We start from the raw sequence: 22462 nt of genomic DNA, 5'->3' as shown, positions 1-22462 counted from the left end.
TTTGGTGTAATAATCCCCCTGTCTTTTTGTTAGTGTTTGTTTATGTAAATTAAATTGTATAGGCTACTTTTTATGTTGCATTATGTTGTGTAAATAAATAATGACCAAAAAGTCTTGTAATTAATTAATTGATTAATTAATTAATTAATAATATGATCTAACAGTAATTATTATGGGCTACTCATATTTCTCTTTAACAACAGCAAAAATTAACTTTTTTTTTTCCCCTATAGAGCTGCGGCTCAGCCAAAGAGGGCAAATGGACTGCTGCCCCAGGCAACTGTAGCATATTTGTGCATGTTCCTGATTATAATTAGCCTGCTTTGAAACATACAGTAATCTAAATTGGATTATAAATGATGGTACTCCTCAAATGTTAAATTGAGTCTATTTGGCCTTGAATTGGTTTGTGAAAGTAAGATTTTTTTTTTCCTTACCTCAGGAATGAGCAAAAATAAGAAAACGTTGATGAATCCCAGAATTCAAAAGATAGGCTACTGACATGAGTAAGTAAATATGGCAGCAGTACATTATCTGTGGGACTGAGTAAATCAATAAACTACAGCACTTGTGTTCGTCACAATAAAGGGACTTGTCACACAGTGCAACATTGTGGCTCACTGGTACGTTGCTAGTAGGTTTTTTGGACAACTAAAGACATCTGAGTCACAGGGATATAAGCTACGAGGCTTCCAATAAAAATAGTTGTGGGATCAATTCATTGTTGGTTTGCCTCGTCATGGTATTTGTTTATGAGAAAAATACAGAACATCTCCAAACATTCCCTTTAAAGCAAACATGAATCACTCCTTGCACTGAACTACACTTTAAAATTAAAGCGACTAATTTCTCTATTGATAAAAACAATACAAACAAACTGAATATATATACAGACTGAAATATTCGGAAAAAAAACAAGAGATTAGTTTGTACATTGCTTTCTGCATGAGGCCCATGGTTTCAGCATGCTTCTCTTTCTCAGCTTCCAGAAAGCCTCTAACTATCTGAGTGATGTCGTGTGGGAAGGGTGACTCAAATCAATGAGCAATAAACAAAGTGACCTGGCCCCAGATAAGCAGACGTCAATGAATAGATGGATGGAGAATCCATAGAGAGGCCATACATAGCCAAAAAGGTGTCCTACCTTATTTTAAGTAGTTTCAAGTAGAACAACCCCCCCCCCCCCCCAAAAAAAATGTTTTAAAAACACAAAGTACCTTTTCTGCTGGTCTAAAAACACATTGGCCCTCGTAAAAATAGATCAAGACAAAATACAAACACATCCAAATTTGATGTTTTTAACCCTTGTTGGAAGCAAAGAGTTCTGTTAGTCAGCCTCTGGTCTCCTACAGTTTAGGTGTTGTATAATTTTGACTTATTGATTAGATTTTTTTTCCAGGTGCCAGGTATTGATAACCCCCTACTCATCCAACAAAATGAAATGTAAAAATAAAATAGCAAAAGTGAGTGAGTGCTTATTACAGAGAAAGCTGGATTCACAAATATAGAAACTTTTTCTTCATTCGTCTAAATGAACTGTTCACCACAGGAGGACAGACAGGATGAAATGCAAAAAAAGGTTATTTGCCAAATACACTGAACCCCTGAATTAGGCCTCCAATGTGTAACTGTTACTCTAATCCACTATGACCAGTTTAAATTTTCCAGGAATGAGTTATGGCAGCGCCCTGTCACCTGCTTGCACTGTTACAAGATTAATTTCCTAATCCCTGCTAATACTTTCACTTGCAAACATTTTTAAGTGGCTAGCACACGGCATGGCTGCTCTAATATTAATTGACTGCTGTCAACTTTTTCTAAATGATGTAATGGATTCTCCAGAATGACTCCGAGCAGACTCATGATACCATGTACATGATATTATAAAGGCTTGGGAATTAAGCATGGAGTATATGACCCCAATTAGCACTTATCTCCATTACTTCGAGCGCTGCAATCCCGTGAGGAGGATTTTAAACGATCATTGTCAGTCAGTATGAGACGTCAAAGAACTTTGAGAATGACACTGTCTCAGTCCGTCAACTTTATCTTGAGAGATTTGGCTTACTCGTAATAAAAAGTCATTTTTGTATGCAGAGGAATGTGGTGTTACTACGAAAGGATAAGTCAGCAGTTTCTTTTACTGGGCTGTAGCTTAATAACACTGAGTTGCTGCTGAGGGTGTTGATTAGATGCAAAGGTGAAAATCTAAGATGCTGGAAAAAAAAACTAACAAACCAATATATATTCATGAGGTTAATTACAGGATGTGCTAAAATGATACCTTTTCATTATCATGCCTACTGTCAAACAGCAACTAGCACTGAAAGGTGTCAGATTGCAAATCAGTGCCAATTATATAGATATTACAAGTCAATGCTTTTTCTTAGGATGGCAGGTTTGTGTAGTTACTGAACTGTTGTGCTTTACAAGTACACTAAATTGTTTTGAGTCTGATGTCAGAGAGTGTTTTCGTTCGCTATTTGTTGCCTTCACTGTGAACCAGCTTGCATCGGGTGTTAAAAGATAAAGAGTTGTGCAGACAGCTGTTGGGTAAGGGGAGTACACGGTTATTCATAATACTGTCAACAGCATGTTTTTAGTGGCTGTTAGGAAAGACAGTGATATCACTAATGAAGTCATTTATACAATGAGTACTTAGGAAATCAACATGTATAATTCATAAAAAAATGTGTTTTTCCATAAAAGATATCATTGATTTAAAAAAAAAAAAAAACTGAAATTAATGGCAAAGCAATTTGGACATATTTGTTGATTAAGTTAAAATTCATCAGTGAATCAATCAAATACTAAAATTTCATTCTTTAGCTGTTTGGCAGTCTCTTCAGATGATAAATAAAATAATTAATCAAATCATGTTTTCATGGACGGTGAAAAATTCAAGGTAAATGAAACACACTGATTGCTCACTGATTTTGCTATTGTGTTTCACAATTGGTGTTGTTATATCACTTTCGACCAACAGGTGGCTTGTAAACCAGCTCATGCCAACAATCACCAAGAACAGCAGCATTTCAATGCTGTATAATCACCTCGCTCATTATTCAGAGTAGTCTATCCACTGTTGATTAATGCATCTGAGCAAATATGTACAGAGGGCCTGGTTAATCTGCAGTGCTGTTTTAATCAAGTGGACCTTTGTTTTGTCCGGCTGTGTAGTGTGCCCACCAGCCGTGCACTTTCACACGGCCATTATGTATTGATCACAGCCAAGTGGAAAATTCTGCAGAGAAGAAATTTGGTTGGACTTGACTGCTTTTTACCGCCTCCCTCTCTACATCTTTCCTTCCTCCCACAGCATTGAAAATCCGACCGTAAATCATTGGAGCATTTTATCATGCAGTGGCAGCAGTGGGCACCCCTGTCAGCTGCCCTGACCCCAGCGGACCTCTGCCACTATCGACCAAGTGACCCAGTGTACTGTTAAGGGAAAACAACATTTCCTGCAATTGTGGTGAAGTCCCTGAGCAGAGAGAGAGAAGGCGGCGATGTGACTGACATCGGGTGACGAACACTTTGAACTCAGACAACAGGAAATTAATGCAGAGAGCGCAGCTCAAGGCACAACACATTGCATGCGGCACACTTATATTGACACGTCTATCTAGATGACACATGTTGATACTTTGGCTGTGGCCTCGGCACAACTTGTGATTCTCTGCATCTGGTTGTCCTCCAGTGCTGCTGGCACATCGGCCACATAAAGATAGACCCTGCAGATACTAGAGCTGCCCTGTGAATGCAAATGTAAGTAGCTTTGCTTTTCTATCCCAGAACAAATCTCAACATGGCATCAGCGCCTCAGCAAACTTAATGCAGAGGGAGCTCTGGCAGTTGTGCTATGAAATGGCTCCATTTAAAGCACAGTTTTCCATCAGACAGTGAACAGTCCCATCACTCATTACTTTTATAAAAAAATACTTTTCACTTAGGGCAGTGACAGCATCTGGTTTTTGGCCTCAGTGGCCTCTAGAATTTAGGTGTTTAACCTTAGATGCCTACTGGGCTAAAAGCCTGTTTTTTTTTCTTTTTTCACATTTTTTTTCCTGTACTACCCTTTTTAACAGCTTTAAAAAAGACCCACAGATTTGATATGAATGTTTGATTTCAGAGGTGTAGACTTAAGTCACAGTCATTGGACTTGAGTCAGACTCAAGTCACAGATTTGATGAGTGTAGACCCAACTTGATAAAATCCAAAACAAATTTGCAACTTGAGTTGGATTTTAACAGAGATGACTCATGACGTTACTTGGACTTGAGCCTTTTGACTTGAAAATACTAAAAAAAGGCTCAAAGATTAAAACGTATGTTATTTCACAAACATGGCAAAATTGAATTAATTTCTCTTAATTTCTTAAATCAACTAATGTTAGCCGTATACATTCCCAGCAATATGACACTTAAATCTTCAGATCCACTTTGTGTAAACTGATCAGAAAGCATCTAATCAAGTTCCAGGAGAACACCTGTTGAAAAAAAAATTATTGCAAAAAAATCATTCACACACAAAAACTGTAATGGGGTGTGGTAGGACCCAATTAAAGCACAACAGAGCAATCTTTTGGCAGGTTGAATGGAGCAAAGGTGAGTATAATCAGGTTGCAGGTAAGTAGGGACAGTTATCAGTTCTGGGGTGGAGCTGAGTTCATGGGTCAAGCAGAGTTCATAGAGAGACTGGGGTGAGCTCACATTCACAGGTGATAGTTCAGAGTTCGAGTGGGTAAATTGTGAACGTTGAGTGGACTGGCAGGTGAATATATCAGATAAGTTACTTACAGCACAGTTGGCGTCAGGCAGGCAGGCAGCAGAGCAGACAAATCCAGTAGGAGCAGGGAGTGGGATCAACGAGGACAGGCGTGGAAATCGATGTACCATTAGAACAATAAACACCGGCGGCACTCACATGGAGGAGATGCTTCGCTCGGTGGGAGGCTCTGAAGAAGGCTGGAAGAATGGGGATCTTTCTCCACAGAGCTGAAGCAGTAGAACACCACACAACTACAGGCAGACGAGAGCCAGGAAGTGCACAGACAAAACTCATGGTTGGAGACAGAAGGCTGTTAGGTTTACCGTGGCAGGGATGAGGAGAGGTGGTCAGAGGCGAGCTGAATCAAAACCAGGAAAGCAGGCCGAAAGTGAGTGCCGAAAGGTCAGGCATGGAAGTGAAGACAATCTGGCAAAAAGTGAGAGGGAGGTGGGGGTGGACTAGGTGGAAAAAATCCCACAGCAGCAGGATAGAGGCAGAGAAGAACTGAAACTACAAACTACACAATTATAAACAAAACAAACAAACAAAAAAATTAATTACAGGAACCACAACTTTCAGGTCCAAAATTACAAATTGAGACAATTCCCAACAAACTTATTTTAATAAATACATACTAATTTTAAAAAGTATTATTGGTCTACATTTAACATATAATTACTCTGCTGTTAAGATGGCATTTGGTGAAGAGCCCATTATGACTTGTTAAAGACTTGAAACTCAGTGTTATTTGGATTTGTCAGTCTTGCCTTTGGACTTGAATGCAAAGACTTGAGACTTAATCATGACTTGCAAAACAATGATTTGGTCACACCTCTGTAAAATTTTGAACTTAGTTTCTCCAACAACAACAGAATTTAAAACACAAAAATTATGGCCCCCCTATGGTCCTTCCAAATATCTATTGAAGATCTAATTTCACTGATCTGCCAGCCACAGCTGTAAGCCATAACATCAAAGTGAGTCGTAATGTTGCTCCTACTTGATATCACCTTCAAGCTGAAAAGCCCCTGATGTACTCAAGACAAAACAACCATTCAACATCTGTTGGGATCCCCCTGGCTCTGCTTTAATGCATTCGAACAGTGCATGTGCAGGGAGGAAACATTGTAGGTCCCCACAAGACAGACAGCACAATGAGCATTTACCATAATGATTGCACTGCACCATAGGCTCGTGCATCCAGTTGCAAAGTCAGGCCACAGCCTGTCATTAAAATGCTATCCCAGGAAGGACATCTGCAACAGCAGCCTGACTAGTGCTGTACATAAAGGGTAAAACTAATCAATCAGACGGCAGTGCCTCCATAATCCATTACACTCAACGTTATTGAAATACATTCAAATTAAAAGTCTATTTCCAAGGCTTCTGCTCCAACATGTAATGGGCACCATTCATAGCGCTGAGTGTCAATACCATGATTATCACAAATAAGCTCAAAGCAATTTACCCTTCTGTATTAACAGAGAAATGTCTGGGAGGGCGGAAGCATGCCTGACATTAGACCATCTGATCATTTAAATCTATTTTTGATTGTTGGAGATATGAAACCCCAGCTCAGATATCATTAATTGCTTGTCCTCCCTTTTTCAGTCAACATAATGCTTTCCCCTCTTCCTATCTGCAACGCGATCCATTGAATCTGGGATGTAATTTACATGATTGGCAAGACATCTTATTGTCATTTGTAAGACATCAGACATAAAAAGTTTAAAGAGGAAGCTTTAAAGGTCATGCCAGTAATTTCATCAGCTAAGAAATTTACTGTGGATTGATTTCAGGGCTTGCCTCTAACAATGAAACAATGGCACTGCATTGTCATTCTCCTCTGAATCACCATCCTGTTACTTCCAAAAGGTTTTGCAGCAGTGGCGGCCCCAGAAAATTTTCATAGGATGTCCACTGGGAATGGGGTGGCACACCAAAACTAATATCTATAACTGAATTTTAAGAATTCTGTTACACTGTTAAAGTAAGCAAGCTAGTTGAAAATATGTCAATATGGAGACTTAATGAATCACATAGGCTGATATCCTTTGATTTCTTAGGCAATAGACTTTTCCTTTTCCATTGCCAGTAGACCAAAGATGTACGCAGCTCTGCAGCAGACGAGTATGCCTTTCTGTGTGTATGTGTGTGTGTGTGTGTGTGTGTTTTTTTTTTTTTTTTTTGGTGTGTCATGTTCAATGTTATGGACCAGCCAGAAAACAGATTAGTAAAAAGCAGAAAGCAGCATGGAGGCCAGTGAAAATGTTACAGTGGTAACTTTTTTTATCTCCTTGTTATTCAGTCTCTCTTTCAAGCTCAGTGCCGTCTAATTTGGAACAACGTTTGGTGGAGGTAGATGATATTTTGCTGGGGTCAGGCAATGCATCTCGCCCATGATCTGGCCAGCAACGGGGCTAAAATTAACACTTCCACGCGGGTGATGTAGTTCTACCACTGCTAATGAAAGCTGATCAGAGCCCAAGCTGATAAATAACTGTGACTACTGCAGAGTCATTTCAGAATACATGCTTATTGTAACCTTTCCCATTAAATGAAAAAAAATGTTTGTGGGTTTTTTGTGCAGCAGGAAAGGGGTTGTATTAGACTCTTGAATTTATTTCATGTTTGCAGCAGAGTACTAGAACTTCACAGGCATACTCTAATAACAAAGTACAATACAGTATATGATCAGTTCTTACTTTGAAGCTGGTTCTTGTTTCTATATTTTCCACATTAGTCATTTAAATCTAATTTCCACACCTTCAATCAAATCTATATTTACAAATAGTCAGGAAACAGAGCTGCTGTGTGCTGGTACTGTTAGCCATGGGTAAAATAAACTGTTGATATGAATAAAAGGGGGGAAAAAGTGAAATTGATTCCTTGAAATGCATTTTAATAAAATGAAATCAGATTAGATCTCACAACACTTCACTCATGCTATATTGAAAGTGACCTGCAGTTCAGTAGACATTAAATTACTCTGCATACAGTATATTCCTCTCCTGGTTCCTCAGATGGCTTTATCTGTCCCCGTTTCATTGCTCTAGGTAGAGTATAAATGAATTTAAGCATGTGAACTACACTTCATTAATTAAGAAAATGACCTGAACTCAAATTATGCCTCAACCAAGAGGAGCTGTCATTTTTAACACTTGTTGAATCCGTACAAATTCTTAAAAGAATATGCACTTGAATGGAGAGTCCTTTCTGTTTCTGTGCTCTTCTAGAAGAGAAGTGGAGCAAGCTGTGCATTTTGGCGTCTTTACCAATTATTTGACTAAGACAAACTGCTTCACAAATAGGACAATGACAACACAAAGGCAATGGAAGCAATATGACAAAGATCACAGACAAAAAAATGTTCTTGGAGATGTATGCTCGCTCACAGTTGCTGGGACCCTGTGGGACCACTTGGCCAAGATTAGCATGACAAGGTTCCTCCTGCAAAAGGCCCTGCTGAATCTTAATGAGAAACAGTCCAACAGAGACATTCATAATATATTTTATATCTCGTCTTCATAGTCTCCTCGCACCTTCGCCACCAGCAAGGAAACTCTGAATCAATATTCAGTTGCAATGCACACCTGTACTCAAGGTTACAACTGTTTTCTCTCTACACAGTGCAGGCTCTTCCCTACACCTGCTTTATGGATCTCATTTATGTCCCAATGCGAATCATTGTGGTTCCCATGCAAGGTGTTTCAGTGAGATATGGTCAAATCTTTAGATCTTGATGCACTACTCATTTAAAATAAAAAGGAGATCACATATTTTGTATGAAAATTTAAACAATAATTCACACAACGTTTTCTCATTAGACACCATACACACACACCATACTTTTAAGTATAAATTTTTAAGTAAATTATTTATGATTTGTTCCCAGACTTTATGAGCAAGTTTTAAATATTACCGATTCTCTTTTGTTTGGCTAAAGCATTAGACAAGGTGTACTGTGGCAAACAGGGGAAATCTGGAGATTTTCCCTGATGCTTTAAAGTTATTTATTTATTTATTTATTCATTTATTTAAAGTGACCTTCAAGGCTGGACTTTCTTTTCCATATCTAGGGATAAACCAAATGGTGGACCATCGATGTTGGTCAGAACTCTACTGTATGGTTGCTTCATTCAAATCCCCAAATGATTGTGAGTTATATTTAGTCTTTTACTAAATATTTTACCTAATCTTATGAAGGTTTTCAGTGCTTGGAGAGAACAGGCAGAGGCTCAGAATTTTACTCAAACTTTCTTTCATAAGAGGAGTGGCTACAGATGGATACACATTGATTATTGTGAATTTGATTTTCCAGTTACAAGACAAATTTCATATATTCTGCAGCTGTAACAATCATATCTTCTATTGTGTCGTGACAGGTTTCATTCAGATATCTGAAACTGCCACTTCCATTTGAGAGTTAGATTGTGTTTTGTCAAATCTCGGAACTTGCTTACTACAATAAAAACATCACTTTAAGTGTAAAGATGAAAGTAGTTATTCTCAAGAAGCAAATAGTATAGGTGAGTGTCCATTAAGTTGTTACATGTTCTTTCTCTTCTGGCTGAATGATGAATGGAGACGCTGATGCTGTGTGATACGGCAGCATAATGGATTAGTTTGCATGAGTCTCAGCGTACAGTAGGTGCTGTGTGAGTGGGAGTTATCTATATTGGCCTGCAGAAGCTTGTACACGGCAGGAGATCCCATAGTTATTGCTTGAGGCTTCCCTCCAGTGAGTGCCAATGAGTTTATCAGACGAATGTTAGATTTACTGATAAGACAGAGTCTCTCTCTGCTGCGAATGAAATGAGCACAGTAAGTAACGAATGCATTGTTCCTGTTTACTGAGAAACGCATGCTATTACATAAGAAAATTGTGTTGTCCAATTTATTAAATTATATTGGATGCTTCCGATGTGTAATGTACTGCATGCATTAGTGAGGAATTTTTCTGACAAATGGATCAATAGATAATCTAGGACAGAAGGGAGAAATAGAAATATTCATTCTGGCTAATTATTTGATCTAAAAATAAATGGTGAGTTATGCAAGTCTGTAAATTTCTTAAATATTATCTGTTTTGCTCTTGTCAGACAGTGCAGCACAATGGCATATTAAGGCCATTATAGGTAAAAACAAATAAATCATTTTAAAAAATGTAGTTGCAGAAGGGGGGTAATATCGCTAGAAAAAACTCTGAAATTCGTAAATCTATGGGACAAAAAACTTGGACATTCTCTGTGATAGAAGATTACAGCCAACTAGTACATATGTTCTGCACCTGTGAGAGAGAGAAAATAACTCTCCATACCAGCAGGTGGTGGTAGGCTGTATTCGTTATTCCAGAAGGGAAACCGGAAGACAAACAGGATGAATTCAGGACCAATCCAATTATCCAATTAGCACATTAACACCACAACCTGATGTTGAAAGAACAAAGGATATTTACTATGCGCTAGAGCTTTGTGAAACAAAACATGTAACCAATTTGTTTTCGATCTCACACCCATGTGAGTTAATTGTTTGTTTGCTTTCCGCACTTCCAGTTCGACAAAAAACAGGCAGTGAGGCCAAACCAGTGCCAACTAGTGCCAAGATTGTGGGACATATCACAAAAATAAAGACGACAGTTTTTTCCTGTAAATTTACAACCTAAATCTCAGACACTATCTAAGTTTTTCTTGTAAATTCATGACTTTAATTTTTGCCCATGGTTCAGTGCATCATCCCCCAGCTCCTTTTTTTGGGAACCTACAATGTCCCTAATATGCAGACGCGGTAGAGGCACTTGAATCATTATGTATCTCAATTAGCCACAAGATGAAAATGTGTTCATGTTACAGGATCATTTAAAATGGTTTATTTATGTGTTTGGAGAAAACCAGAGCCTGAAGTAATAGAGGAGGAATCAATTACATTTGTTTTGTGTGTTACAGTAGCTCAAGGCTTTAAAAATTGCTAGACCGACAGCTTAAATCTCATTGAGAATTGCGATGAAAGGGTCTGCACTCGGGGCAAGGTAAGACACAGTACCTCTTTGAAAAATATAAAAGTCCGTGGTTGAATGGGTGACATCCCCATGTGATGTGTGCTGTTTTACAGAAAAAAAGTGTGTTCCTAGAACTTTGGCTGAAAGGCTTGGGCAACATTCACAATTACTTTAAAATGGATAAAGAGACAATTCATGAAACTTAATTAATTTCTCCACTGTTTAAATAATTGAAATGCAAAGAAACTTCATACATACACAAACTTAACATTGACAAATACATATATTGCAGGGATGCTCATTATCTAGCTGTTCTTCTATTTTGAACACCCTTCTGAAGGCAGAAGGAAGCTGAAACGTGTAGGTGTTTTGTTTTGTCTGTGTTTTTCATCTTTGCCTCTCAAATAAAGGATTTTAATAGTCTCAGTCCTCCAGAATAAGTGTCTGTACCATCTGAGATTTCATAGCACTCACAGTACCGCTGTGTTTTGATACATTTCTAAGAGTTGTCTAGCCCTGTATGGTGTATTTATACTGCCACTTCAAAAATCTACATACCGTGCAAGAGTCCATTAATAAGAATCCATTATCCATTAATCTCAATTGCTATTTCAAGATCCAACCGTCCCTGTGTTTTTGTTAGGATATTTCTTATTCTGATTACAAGGGCTTCTGCAGGTCTCACCTTCAAACCTAGTCATAAGAATTAGCTGTTCCCCCTTGAGGTAAATTGGAACTCTGTATACTGGCAGGGAATGGTTTATTTCATCTTTCTTTCAGAGCCAGTCGCTCTCATCCTTTTTTCATTTGAAATCCTGCATCTGGTAATTTCATAATTATGGGAGGGAATTATAACGAAGGCAGCTGGAGCTGCAGGTTAATTGGATTTTTCACCTCGACAAGACCGGATCTAAGTCGCCCATGGGCCGCAAATCTGCACATTTGAAGTTGGGGACAGGACAAAAGAGGCTGGGGGAAGAAAAGAGTGAGCTGTTAAAGGGTCCCCTTTGACTTCAAGAGTTTGGGAAGTTACTTTTGCGCTGCCAGTTACTGTTTGTGTCTTGAGAGGTTTTCCTTTGCTTGCACACATTCACTTTCATCCACGTTGATGGCATCTATAATTGGCACAGTGTTTTCCGTTCACAGGAGTTACTGCCGCAGTTGCTATTGCAGCCGCGATTGATAACCTCACAGAAATCTCCCAGGGGTTTGAAATTGAACTTCTTAAACTTTCAACAAATACATGAATGTAGACTTGCAAAGATGGCCAAAGAACTCTACATATATGAATGAAATACTGGATTACTATTCATGTTTTCTTTGTTAATGTGGGGACGCAGACTCAGAAAGTCAGGAAGTGGTGATGATATGCACATAATTATGATTTAATCTAAGTTGATGAAGCTTGTCACACTTGATCTTTAACAGATGATTAGTTCAATAAATGTTTATTAAATCTCTGTGTGACCAAAGTGCTTTTTGCAAAAGTCTTATGGTTTCCCAGAAAGGACACAGGCATGAGAGAGACCTTCGGTGTACTCTGGGAATCTGGGAGATAAAATATACCCACACACATGTAAAATCTTTCATCAACAGGAAAATCTCTTTCATGCAATTGCATCATATCCTACAGAATCTCCTTGGATCCTGAAAATTACCTCTGACTCGACAATCACAAATATCCATGTTTGGTCACACATTAGTCTCATGCCTCAGTTTAGTCAACAACACATCCGTCTTAAGCAGCTTCACCCCGATTCTGCTGACAGTATTCTCTACCTCGGTTTCCAAAGGGCCGACTTGCTCCTCTGTGGGATCAGCCCAGCTCTCAGCCCCCTCGGCTCCTGGCCTACTTCTGAATCAATGTTTGACAAAGGGCGAGTCTCTCCCTGAGCAAAAGACGAAGAATTAGAGAGGCTCTTGCATGGAGAGAAGGCCACACACAAAGCTAGAGGGTGTTGAGTCCACATTCCCTGTCACAGACAAATAGCCAATCCAGGCTCAAATTTCTCTGCTCTTAATAATGAAAATAAACCTGCTTACCGGCACAGTTTATCCACACTTAAGGTCACGGTGTTAGGATCAACAAACTGCAGTTGGAGAGAGGGGTGAGGAAAGGGTTGGCAATTATTTGTTTGTCTATATTCAAGGAGAGTGCCTACTTACTCGTGGTGTAGAAATGTTAGATTCCTGCTGTTTATGTGGACTTAGTATTTAACAGTCTAGACAGAATCCTGCACTGATGAGGTTTTCTATTTTACGTAAAGTCCTGTTGAAGTGACTTTTGATATTTGTGCTTTCAGAAACAATGAACAAAGACAAAAGCTGAGGCTGAAATAACTTGAATTGTAACATGAATTGGCTCTTTATAATTTATGTTTTTCCATTCTACAGTACATTCCTGTTTTTTTACTGTCTGACTATTTTAAAATATTTTCTGTCATTAAAATAGGATTCTTTTTGAAGAAAAATAAATTGAACTGAACAACACAATACTTTTGTTCCAATTTTTCACAGGTTTAAATTAAAGATATTTAAAAATAAATAAATTATGCTCTCAATAGATAGATTTCTCTCAAATATTGGTCAGTAATTTGTCCAAGACATTCCAAGGCACACCTGTGTAGTAATGAGGTTGTTCAATCAGTGTCTTGATATGCCACACCTGTTAGGTGGATAGACTCTCTTGGAAAAGGTGAAGTATTCACTAACACGGATTTAACAAATTAAGGAACAGAATTTGGGAGAAATATATATATCTATTGAGTGCATTAAAAAGTCTTAGATCTTTAAGTTAAACCTGTAAAAAATGGGAACAAAAATAAAAACCTTGCTTTTACATTTTTGGTCAGTATATATTCAAATCTTAGGCTCTCACACACAGATAAAATGGTGCTGCACATCTCACAATGCAGGATGGAAATCAATATGATTTTTTTCCCCCCCCCCCCACCTCATTTTTATGCACATCATTATGTCTGCCATTTCAACAGTCAACAATCACCTCAACACTTGATTCCTAACTGACATTCATAGGGGTCTGCACAAGAGATCACCAAAAAAGAACATAATTCTTCTCTGACAATTTGTAGCCTCAGATAATTGCACAAAATGTCACATAATTGTGGAAAAAGTCAAAACAACATGCAGCCCACACAGCATTATGTGCACCAGCTCTGACATAAAGTGCATTTTTGCTAAGTTCTGAGTCATTTCCTTCAATGCCAAATGGTAAACAGTGCAATTTCCAGCTACCCTGCTGAGAGCTGTCACTCTGCCTCAACTGGTGTTATGTTAAAATGTTTCATAAATTAGCATTACCTGAGGCATAAACCGTACAGGAACTGACTGTGGGCTTCAGCAACAGCAGACATTAATTAGAGCAAATACGTGTCATATTCGGACATATTACTTGTAATATATTTCTACAGCCGCAGCCAAGTGTAACATTGACCCCTTGTTAGGTCCACGGACGGCCTTAAAGCCAAGAAGACTTCTGTAGTGCCGGGTTTTTTCTAATGGTGCCACGACTAGCGCTCATTCAGTAATATACTAAGTGGACAATGCTGCGAACCAGTGTCATTTTTGAACCTTTATTAGTGTTACAACCACACAGAGGAACATTTACAATGCAATTTTCCTACCTGAGTTTCTCATCTTTGAATCACATGGAAAGATTTGGCTTCTCTAACACATATGGTGAAATGAGCTCCTTCTACTCTGCAGTGATTGAAGAAAAAAGCATAACAAAACGCAGAAAAATCCCCCAGAACACAAATTTACCAATTTTAACCTTTCAAGGTGCTCGGGACTTACTTATAACCTGAGTCAAAAGTGTATTTTGTCCATAGCAAAATAATAAAACCTGTTTTCTCAAATAGTACCAAAAACACAAAGCATTAAAAAGCAACTGGCATTTGACAAAAAATCTCACATTTATTTTATTTGTTATACAAGTGTTGAACTTTACATCAGTCTTAAGTGATGAGCCCCTTGGTAACATGTTTACATAAAAAACATGAGCTACAGTACAGCATGTATACCAGTGCTGGAAAATATTCACACATTTCCCGTTTATCTTTTGGAAAGATTTTAATAAATAAAATGTCCAAACCCAGGCGGAAGAACTACATTTATGATAGAAACTTTATTGTCAAAATTCCTGTTTCATTTCAGTTGCCCAACGCTCTGCCAAGGCTGTTAAAAAGATCTATTTCATTTAGAATTACACAAAAAAAATGTGCAATGCATAAATCACTTAAACTGGGTTTTTGCATTCCCATTCTACTAAATAATGCCACTTTGGCAAAATCAAATAGACATATCTCCATGGGCGATATCAGTGGAACTCATTAAGCGAAAAACACTGTTCACAAGTGAAAAAAAGTGATAATGCATCTTTGTAATTTGTTGAATCCTCCTTTCTTTTCATAAGCCTTTACGTTCAAACATACTACCATGAATGAAGTGTTGGAACCATAAACACACTGTATAACATACTGTATGTGCAACTTCTACACAATAGTCTCTCAAACGTTAAATTTTGCAATTAAAAGGTTTCTTCATATTTACGCTTTCCGAGAATTTTTTATTTTACACTAGCAATACAACAAAATATATATTTTAGCCATTTTCCTTGACAACAGTTCAATGTACAGTTGAGAAAATATAAGGCCAGGGGCTTGATTGCTAGTGGTTATACAATCCAAACTTCATGGTGATGGAGAGCGACTCTGGGCAACCAGGACCTTATATTCCTTTTCTAACAGTCTGATCAGGAACATCTTACAAACAGAGTCCACGTCCTGGTCCAGGGGTGTTCGTTTTGTTTACAATAAAAAATCAGGCTTCAACGAGGATGTTGGGGAGTGTATGTACAACCTTTTGACCGGGAAATTGCTGATATGATGTAGCCAGTAATGTTTCTTTATTTTTTTTGGTCTTTTTTAAAAATTTTCGTACCTTAAATTTTTCTCAATTATTCAACAGCAGCAGCACATTTAAATACATAGTTGGCTTGTCTCTTAAAATTGAAATTTGACTCTGCATTTTATGTACAGTCTCATTAAAACTCTGCACTGCCATCGCTGTGCACCAAGTCTGTTGGTCTGCAGGAAGGGAAAGAAGAGTGTCATGTTTGGAGGGGAGGAGATGGCGATGCAGCTGGAGGAGGAGGGTTTGTAAATGGCTGAGTGTGTGTGACGGGGCTTCTAGGCTCTCTTCCAAAATAAAATAAACTCCTCCTTTCCGTTCCCTAGAGTGTCCTCCAAGAGGTCAGAGCTGCAAAGGGGCAGAAAGAAGTTTGGGGATGATTTAAATACATTTAAAGGCTTGTCACTAACTGCATCTGTCCTTCCCGTACATCACCCTCAGGGATGCAGCCATCTTTAGTAATAGGAATAATATAACCATCACTGCCCCCTCGGCCTATCTGGTAATAGGCTTGGAGCTGGTGGCCAGCCCCTAAGTTAGGCATGCTCTTGTAATAAACGTCCTCATTCTCACTCCCCTTGCAGGGAGACAGGTCCTCCACCACATCGGGGCTGCTCTCGGGGAATGGAGAGTCCCTCAGATTAGGCATACTAGTGTACAAGGAGTCTCTGTTTGGGGACTGCAAACTATCGTCGGGGTTGGTGGGTGTCAGCTGGCTGACAAAGGTTTCAACTCCTCCATCGGTCCTCACCTTCTTCTGGGGCGCGTACAGAAGCGAGTGAGTCCGCTGGGGGATGAGCGGTGCCTCCAGCTCCTGCTGATGGTGCAGTTCAAGGCCCACTGTGTCGCCCACGTGCACCAAAGACGAAGAGTCGGCTACGATAGCGTCGTCTTCGCTGCTGCTGCCGCCTACCACCGTCACCTTGGGCGGAGCCCGCTCCGTGTGGTGGTGATGGTGGTACTGCGGGGGCTGCTGGTGGTGGGGCGGATGATGTAAACTGTGGTGCTGCTGCTGTTGCTGATGGTGGCTTTTGTTACAGGCACGCAGGTTGTTGTGTACTAGCTCGGAGATGATCATTTTCTCGAAGGCAGCATCGTCCAGACTGAGGCCGCAGTCTACTACCTGCACACTGTCGCCAAAGTCCCCATTGCGGAGCGAGTAGCTATTGTTAAAGTTACCATTTAGCGGTAGAGTATCCATTGCACTTGTATCCCTCACCACATTGTTCAGTGAGTGCCCTGGAAAGAGAGGGACATGTGAGGGGATCTTACATTAGTCAACACCAGTGAACATCAAATAAAGGAACAGAAGTTTAATGCTGTTTAGGATGCAGTTTCACATAGAAAACTCAAGTCAAATTAAGCCATGCCATAAATCCGTTAGTTAGGCACAATCCTTAACATACAGTAAATATATGCATGCATTATTGGCAATGAGAAATCATTTTACTTTCTCACATATTTGACTTTTTAAAAAAAATTGCTTTATACTAAGCAGAGCATTGTGCGTTTTAGTCTGCCACAAAAGTGACAAAGCAATGAAAAAGATCCCAAACAACATTAAGAAACAAACTGGAACAGTAACCACCATCACAACACACCGGGCAAAAGTAGATGTCCACAAGTATGAAGCCACAAACGGGCAAGCTACAACAATTACAGGGTCTCTAGCAACTAATAGGTTGGATGTGCCGAGGGAAAGAAAAGGACAGAGATGGGAAAAGATGACATTGACAGAGAGGGGAACGAGTCATGTATCAACATGGGACAGCCATCTTTGTTCTCACTACAAGGGGAGCCCACAAGCAGCACTCCACCATCACCACACACAGCAGGTGAAAAGACTCACTTAAGACAACTCACATCATGTCTGTCTGCTCAGGCTATCTGGTCTAAGAGCAGCTGATGTACAAAAGAAAGTAAAATGATTTATTGTAACATGAAGAAGAATCACTCAAAAGAACAACAAAACGTAAAGTAAAAGTCTTAACTGCAACTTAGCAAGAGCAAGGGTTCAGCAAAGAAAACAAACAAGCATTAAATAGCTTTTACTTTTAGGAATTAGCCAACAGCTACTTTTTGTAGATGTTTTCTTTTTTCTTTTCTTTCTTTTTCTTTTTTTTTTTTTTTTTGCTTGTGTTGGTACACTTTCTGTCCATTAGTTGGCAGCTTGTGTACCCAAAGCTGGCAAAGGTCAGAGCTTGCCCGCAGCCCAGCACTTGGCATCCGTCACAGTGACAGTTCCCAATGAGACCCCTGGTCGCTAGCAGAGCAGCTCAAGAATAACACAGCCGCTGCAGAGGTCAGACGCAGACATGTTAGGAATTTCTCAAAGCATGGAGGTCATGGAAAACAGCACAGAAAACGGGTAAATATTGGCAGTGATCGAGAGAGGAGATAAAGGAAAAATGTGCTCTGCTACAGCTAACATGCCTCCTCTTAGAACAACAGATGTTAAAAAATTTAAGAGGAAGACTAATGGGATGTTTTTCAGCGACGTTTGTCTTTGTCCAAAATAAAGGGGAGTGACTGTTGTTGTAGGAGGCGTGTTAAAAATGCCATTTTAACAGAGCCTGTTGGAAATTAGGGTGAAATGACAAGAAAGCTGTGAAAAAAAGAATATAAGGGGGGAAATTAAACAGCTGCTGCCATGACATCCATGTGTTTGTGCCTGCTAGGAGGCAATTTAGTGTCCAGACAGGTGTTATCTGGGAAGGTGTGAGGGGAATACTACTGGACGCTGAGACTGCCGAATGCCACAGGAGGACAGACATTTTGGAAGAAAAGAAAAGAAAAGAAAAGAAAAGTAAAGAAAAGAAAAGAAGAGAAAAGAAAAGAAAAGAAAAGAAAAAAAACTGTCTTAAAAAAATCACTCATTTCTGCCAGAAAAAAAGCAACACATTTTTGGGTCGGTTAAAATCACAAATTAAGCAGAAGAGAGAGAAGCAGAGTAATGGGCGTTTGCGATAAAGCTGTCACATCTCGAAGATTATTTCGAATGGCTAGATAAGTCTTTCATTTCTTTTCAGATTAGGGTCGAATTTGGGTGGATAATTTTGTGAACCACTTGCTCACTGAGTGTGTGTTAATGGCCTAAAGTAAACCAAGTGATTGTGCCAGGGTTTTGGTTGTTTATAATAAGCATGCTGAAAAAAATTTACATTTGATAGGCAAAGTTAAGTTTTACTCCCATACTTGTCTCTCTGTAGGTCACTAGAGGGAAGCACAGGGGAAAAGCACAAAACATGACAAAAGATGCCATTTCAGTTTCAATATATAACAGCACACATAATCGCAGCACAATCTTTACAATGATATGCTTAAATGCCATGTGCAATTGAGATATAGTTATGTTTTAAAATGTTTTTATGGGTATCAGCAAATCCCAAATATATTTGTACATAGACAACTTAATACAGAAGTTGCATTAAGTTAATCTGCATTAATCAACATAGGTTTTGCCTGAGACGTTTTAAGGGGAAAGCTCCCACTAAAACACACAAAAAAAATAATAAATCGCCTGACAAATTCAAAAGCATAAATCTTAATAATCAAGTGGTTTATACTACAGCTTCAGGTCTACACCACTGTTTACATTATCTCAAGGCAGAGCACGCAGTATCTCTTTCCCATCTTAATCATTATGTCCCGTTCAGAGTTTGGATAAGAGAAACATGAGAGCACAGAGGGTGGGTCGAGATGAGCCACAAAAATCTCTCTGTGCATGAAAACATGTCCGCATCTGTATGCACTGTATCGAGACAATGATTCAGAGGGAAATGCGAAACTGCAGAACATCCTGCTTTTCATTTGGTTTGCTGTATACTCAACTAAACAGGCAAAGAAGGAGAGACAGAGAGAAGAAAAGCCTGAATGCATGTGAAAGTATTAAGTAAGCACACCTGGCGAGTTAAACACTGGAGCCGTGGGGGTGTTACATACGACTGTCTCGGCCAGTAAGGTGTTATAAGGGTTGTTAGTGCCTTGTGGTCGAAGAAGAGGATTTGTTAGTAGATAATTCCCGGTCATTCCTGGAGTAGGCAAGACAGAAGAGGAGTTAAGTTTGGCGCAGTCAGCCGACAGTGATTGAAAGTTTCATGGAGAAAAGAAAATGAAGGAAAAATTTTCAGTAAGTTTGTCTTTTGAGGCTTGTGGTGTCACCCAGGGTGTCTGCCAACATCGGAAACTAGGGTGCCTATTTTGAAGTTGAGAAGACAGATTAAAGTTTGAGGAGCAACCGGGGAGAAGGAAGATACCAGCTACTTCTAAGTGTGCCAAAAAATATTCAACTCCTGCAGCCCTTCCTCACACTAAACACGGTTTTTCAACTTTCAAGTTAATTTCCAATGTGTGTCACGGGTCATTTTTTTTACCCATTCATTTAGAAAACATTTTCTAACCCATTGTGCTCATTATTTCAATTTCACAAGTCATATTTCCTTATTATTTTGAGAAAATTTCATTTTTCAAAAATAGAACAAACCTTGGGCAAAGGTTTTACTGTTTGAACCAGGTCCAAATAAAAAATCTCCCCTAAGACATAGTGAAGAATCCTTCCAAGTTTTCATATCAAAATCTTTATTTAGACTCAAATTTGGCCATTTCCTTCCAAACCTCATGTTACTTTTAGTTTTTTCTCCCAGCTTGCGGTGTGTTTTAAGGATCTGAGGTATTTCCACTGCCATTTATCACCTGTGTTAAATGCCATCTGTCATGTTGGGAAGTCTCCAGGGATGTTTTTAATGACAGGGAAGTGCTTCCAGGAGATAGAGCCCTCCTTTAGTGCGCTGACTCTCCAGGGTAACTAGGCTACTACACCCCGGAGTGATCAATATCCAACCTTTACATTAACATCTCCAGGAAACACTACTGTAGGAAAAAAAAAGTCCTACTTCTGTATTGTTACTGATGTATCGGCGAGTCAAAATGTGCTTCACAGCCTTAGGTGTAATGTTTTACCTTGTTGGAAGTGATAGCAAAAAAAAGAAAAGGAAGGCAAAGAGCAGTAGCGACAAGAGTCAGAGGAGGGTAGAGGAGGGAGCGAAGTTAAACCGCCTCAGTGTAAAACCCTCTTTTCCCTCGCATGCTTGGAAAGCCATTTCAGAGGCAGCAGAAAGCCTAACAACACACTAAGCACTCCAGGTCAGCCAGAGTTGAACATCATCTTCTCATCATCATATTTGTGCTCAAGCTAAATAATAAATGACAGTTTTTTTTCTTCCCTTCCTCATAAATCTGCCCGTAAAGTAACAGAGGTCACCTTACATGCCAGGCAACAAATGGCCTCTCTCTGCGTGTTAAGATTTTCCTGAAATAAAACTTTTTTTTTCCTTCCTGTTTTTAGTTTTTTGTCTATGTTTCCCCCCGAGCCTGGGTATGAACTTTGGACAGCCAGCACTTAAATAAAAAACGCTCCTCTAGCCTTGCCCCAATTTGAGACTGACGTAAGCGGCCAGAATGACAGCGCACAGAGTATTTGAGGACGGATTTTTGTAATCCTTCATTGGCAGAACAGGCTAGACTAAAGGACTACATCTTTCTTTTTCTTTTTTTTTGCTCTGTCTTTTCCAGCTGAAGGCATTTATTACGATTAGGATCCTCTATGGCGACGTGAGATCATTGGAAGCTGGAGGAGGTATTTTTAGCTGAATGATGATATGTGTGCATAGGTGTGCATGTGGAGAGAAATGAGGTGTGAACTGACCTTGGTTAAGGGTGGAGGTGCTGTTGATGTCACCTGAGATAAAGGAGGACTCAGATTGCTTTCTTACGGTGTCATTCCACATTCTCCTGATACGACTCTGTCAGGTCAACAAGGGACAGTCATTAGGACTTTAAACAAGCCCGCTCACCTTTCAGATCAACTTTCATTTATTTTCTATGTACATCTCACTGACTCTACCACTCCACACATGCATACTAGTATGCAGTGATGCAAGGGCAGAACTAATGCTCACTTTCTCTGCATGTGTCTTTGAAAGCTAATTACTGCAAGTCAGCTTTTGAATGTCTTCAGCTCCAGTCACGAGCACCGTGAATAAGGCTGGAGCTTAAAGCGTAACAGGGAAGTTTCTCGTTAATGCAGAGTACATCTGGAGGTATTGTCTAATAAGGACTATTAGCCTTTAATAAGAAAGGGATAAAGCAAATATGCTTTTTTTGTTGTTGCAATTTTGGCTTTCCCCACAGTAAAATGTGCTTGCAATGCTCTTTAAACAGTGCACTACTATTTCCCATGCACATGACGTTAGTGAGAAAAAAGATAAAAGCAAGTGCTAAAGGGGGCAGAACAGAAGAGAGGTACTCATGCAGTACAGCAGATGCTGCTTGTAAAATGTGGCATAATGTTTGTGTTTCTTGATCTACCTCTTAAGCTAAAATGCATGGTGTGCATTTTTCTTGGTCATGCTCATGATGAAAAGTAAATTTTTTTATGAACAATTGTTTAACCTTTGGGGTTCACAACAATGTAAATGAGCTTGTGTGTGCAGGAAACACTGTCTCTGGTTTGACACAGTATGAAGCTGCTGGTCTACCTGTGTACCAGAGGAGTAGCGTGCGCTGGTCCGTGTGGTGGAAGTCTTTGCAGAACCGTGTGAGCTCTCAGTTGGCAGCCCTCCGCAGCAGTACGTGTGGCGGAAGCACTTGCTGTACTCTTTGCGGACCTGCGTGAGCAAACAGTCGAGTGTTTACCGACAGTACATTGTTGACTTTGCATATGACTTAGCCAAGATCTTGAAGCAAGCAGTGTTTGTTCTTTAT

At 39.4% G+C, this 22462-nt stretch overlaps 1 protein-coding gene across 10 annotated transcripts in view; it reads right to left on the bottom strand.

Annotated features, from left to right (window-relative positions):
* Window positions 1-14689: 14689 nt before the first annotated feature.
* adgrl2a (adhesion G protein-coupled receptor L2a) overlaps window positions 14690-22462 on the bottom strand; it is a 107342-nt gene continuing 99569 nt past the window's right edge. For 4 of the 10 annotated variants that reach the window (XM_042516172.1, XM_042516180.1, XM_042516199.1 and 1 more), the window contains 4 exons: window positions 22237-22365; window positions 21405-21501; window positions 19603-19731; window positions 14690-16939 (listed from right to left, as the gene is read on the bottom strand). In XM_042516172.1, coding sequence (XP_042372106.1) covers window positions 16092-16939; window positions 19603-19731; window positions 21405-21501; window positions 22237-22365 — 1203 coding nt within the window. In that variant the 3' untranslated portion in view covers window positions 14690-16091. Of the gene's footprint in view, window positions 16940-18895; window positions 18914-19602; window positions 19732-21404; window positions 21502-22236; window positions 22366-22462 lie in introns of all 10 variants that reach the window. The other 6 variants (XM_042516186.1, XM_042516192.1, XM_042516208.1 and 3 more) reach the window with 2 other exon arrangements.

This window comes from Plectropomus leopardus, chromosome 3 (genome assembly GCF_008729295.1).
Source record: "Plectropomus leopardus isolate mb chromosome 3, YSFRI_Pleo_2.0, whole genome shotgun sequence".
NCBI lineage: Eukaryota > Metazoa > Chordata > Actinopteri > Perciformes > Serranidae > Plectropomus > Plectropomus leopardus.
This window is presented reverse-complemented; position numbering and strand designations above follow the sequence as displayed.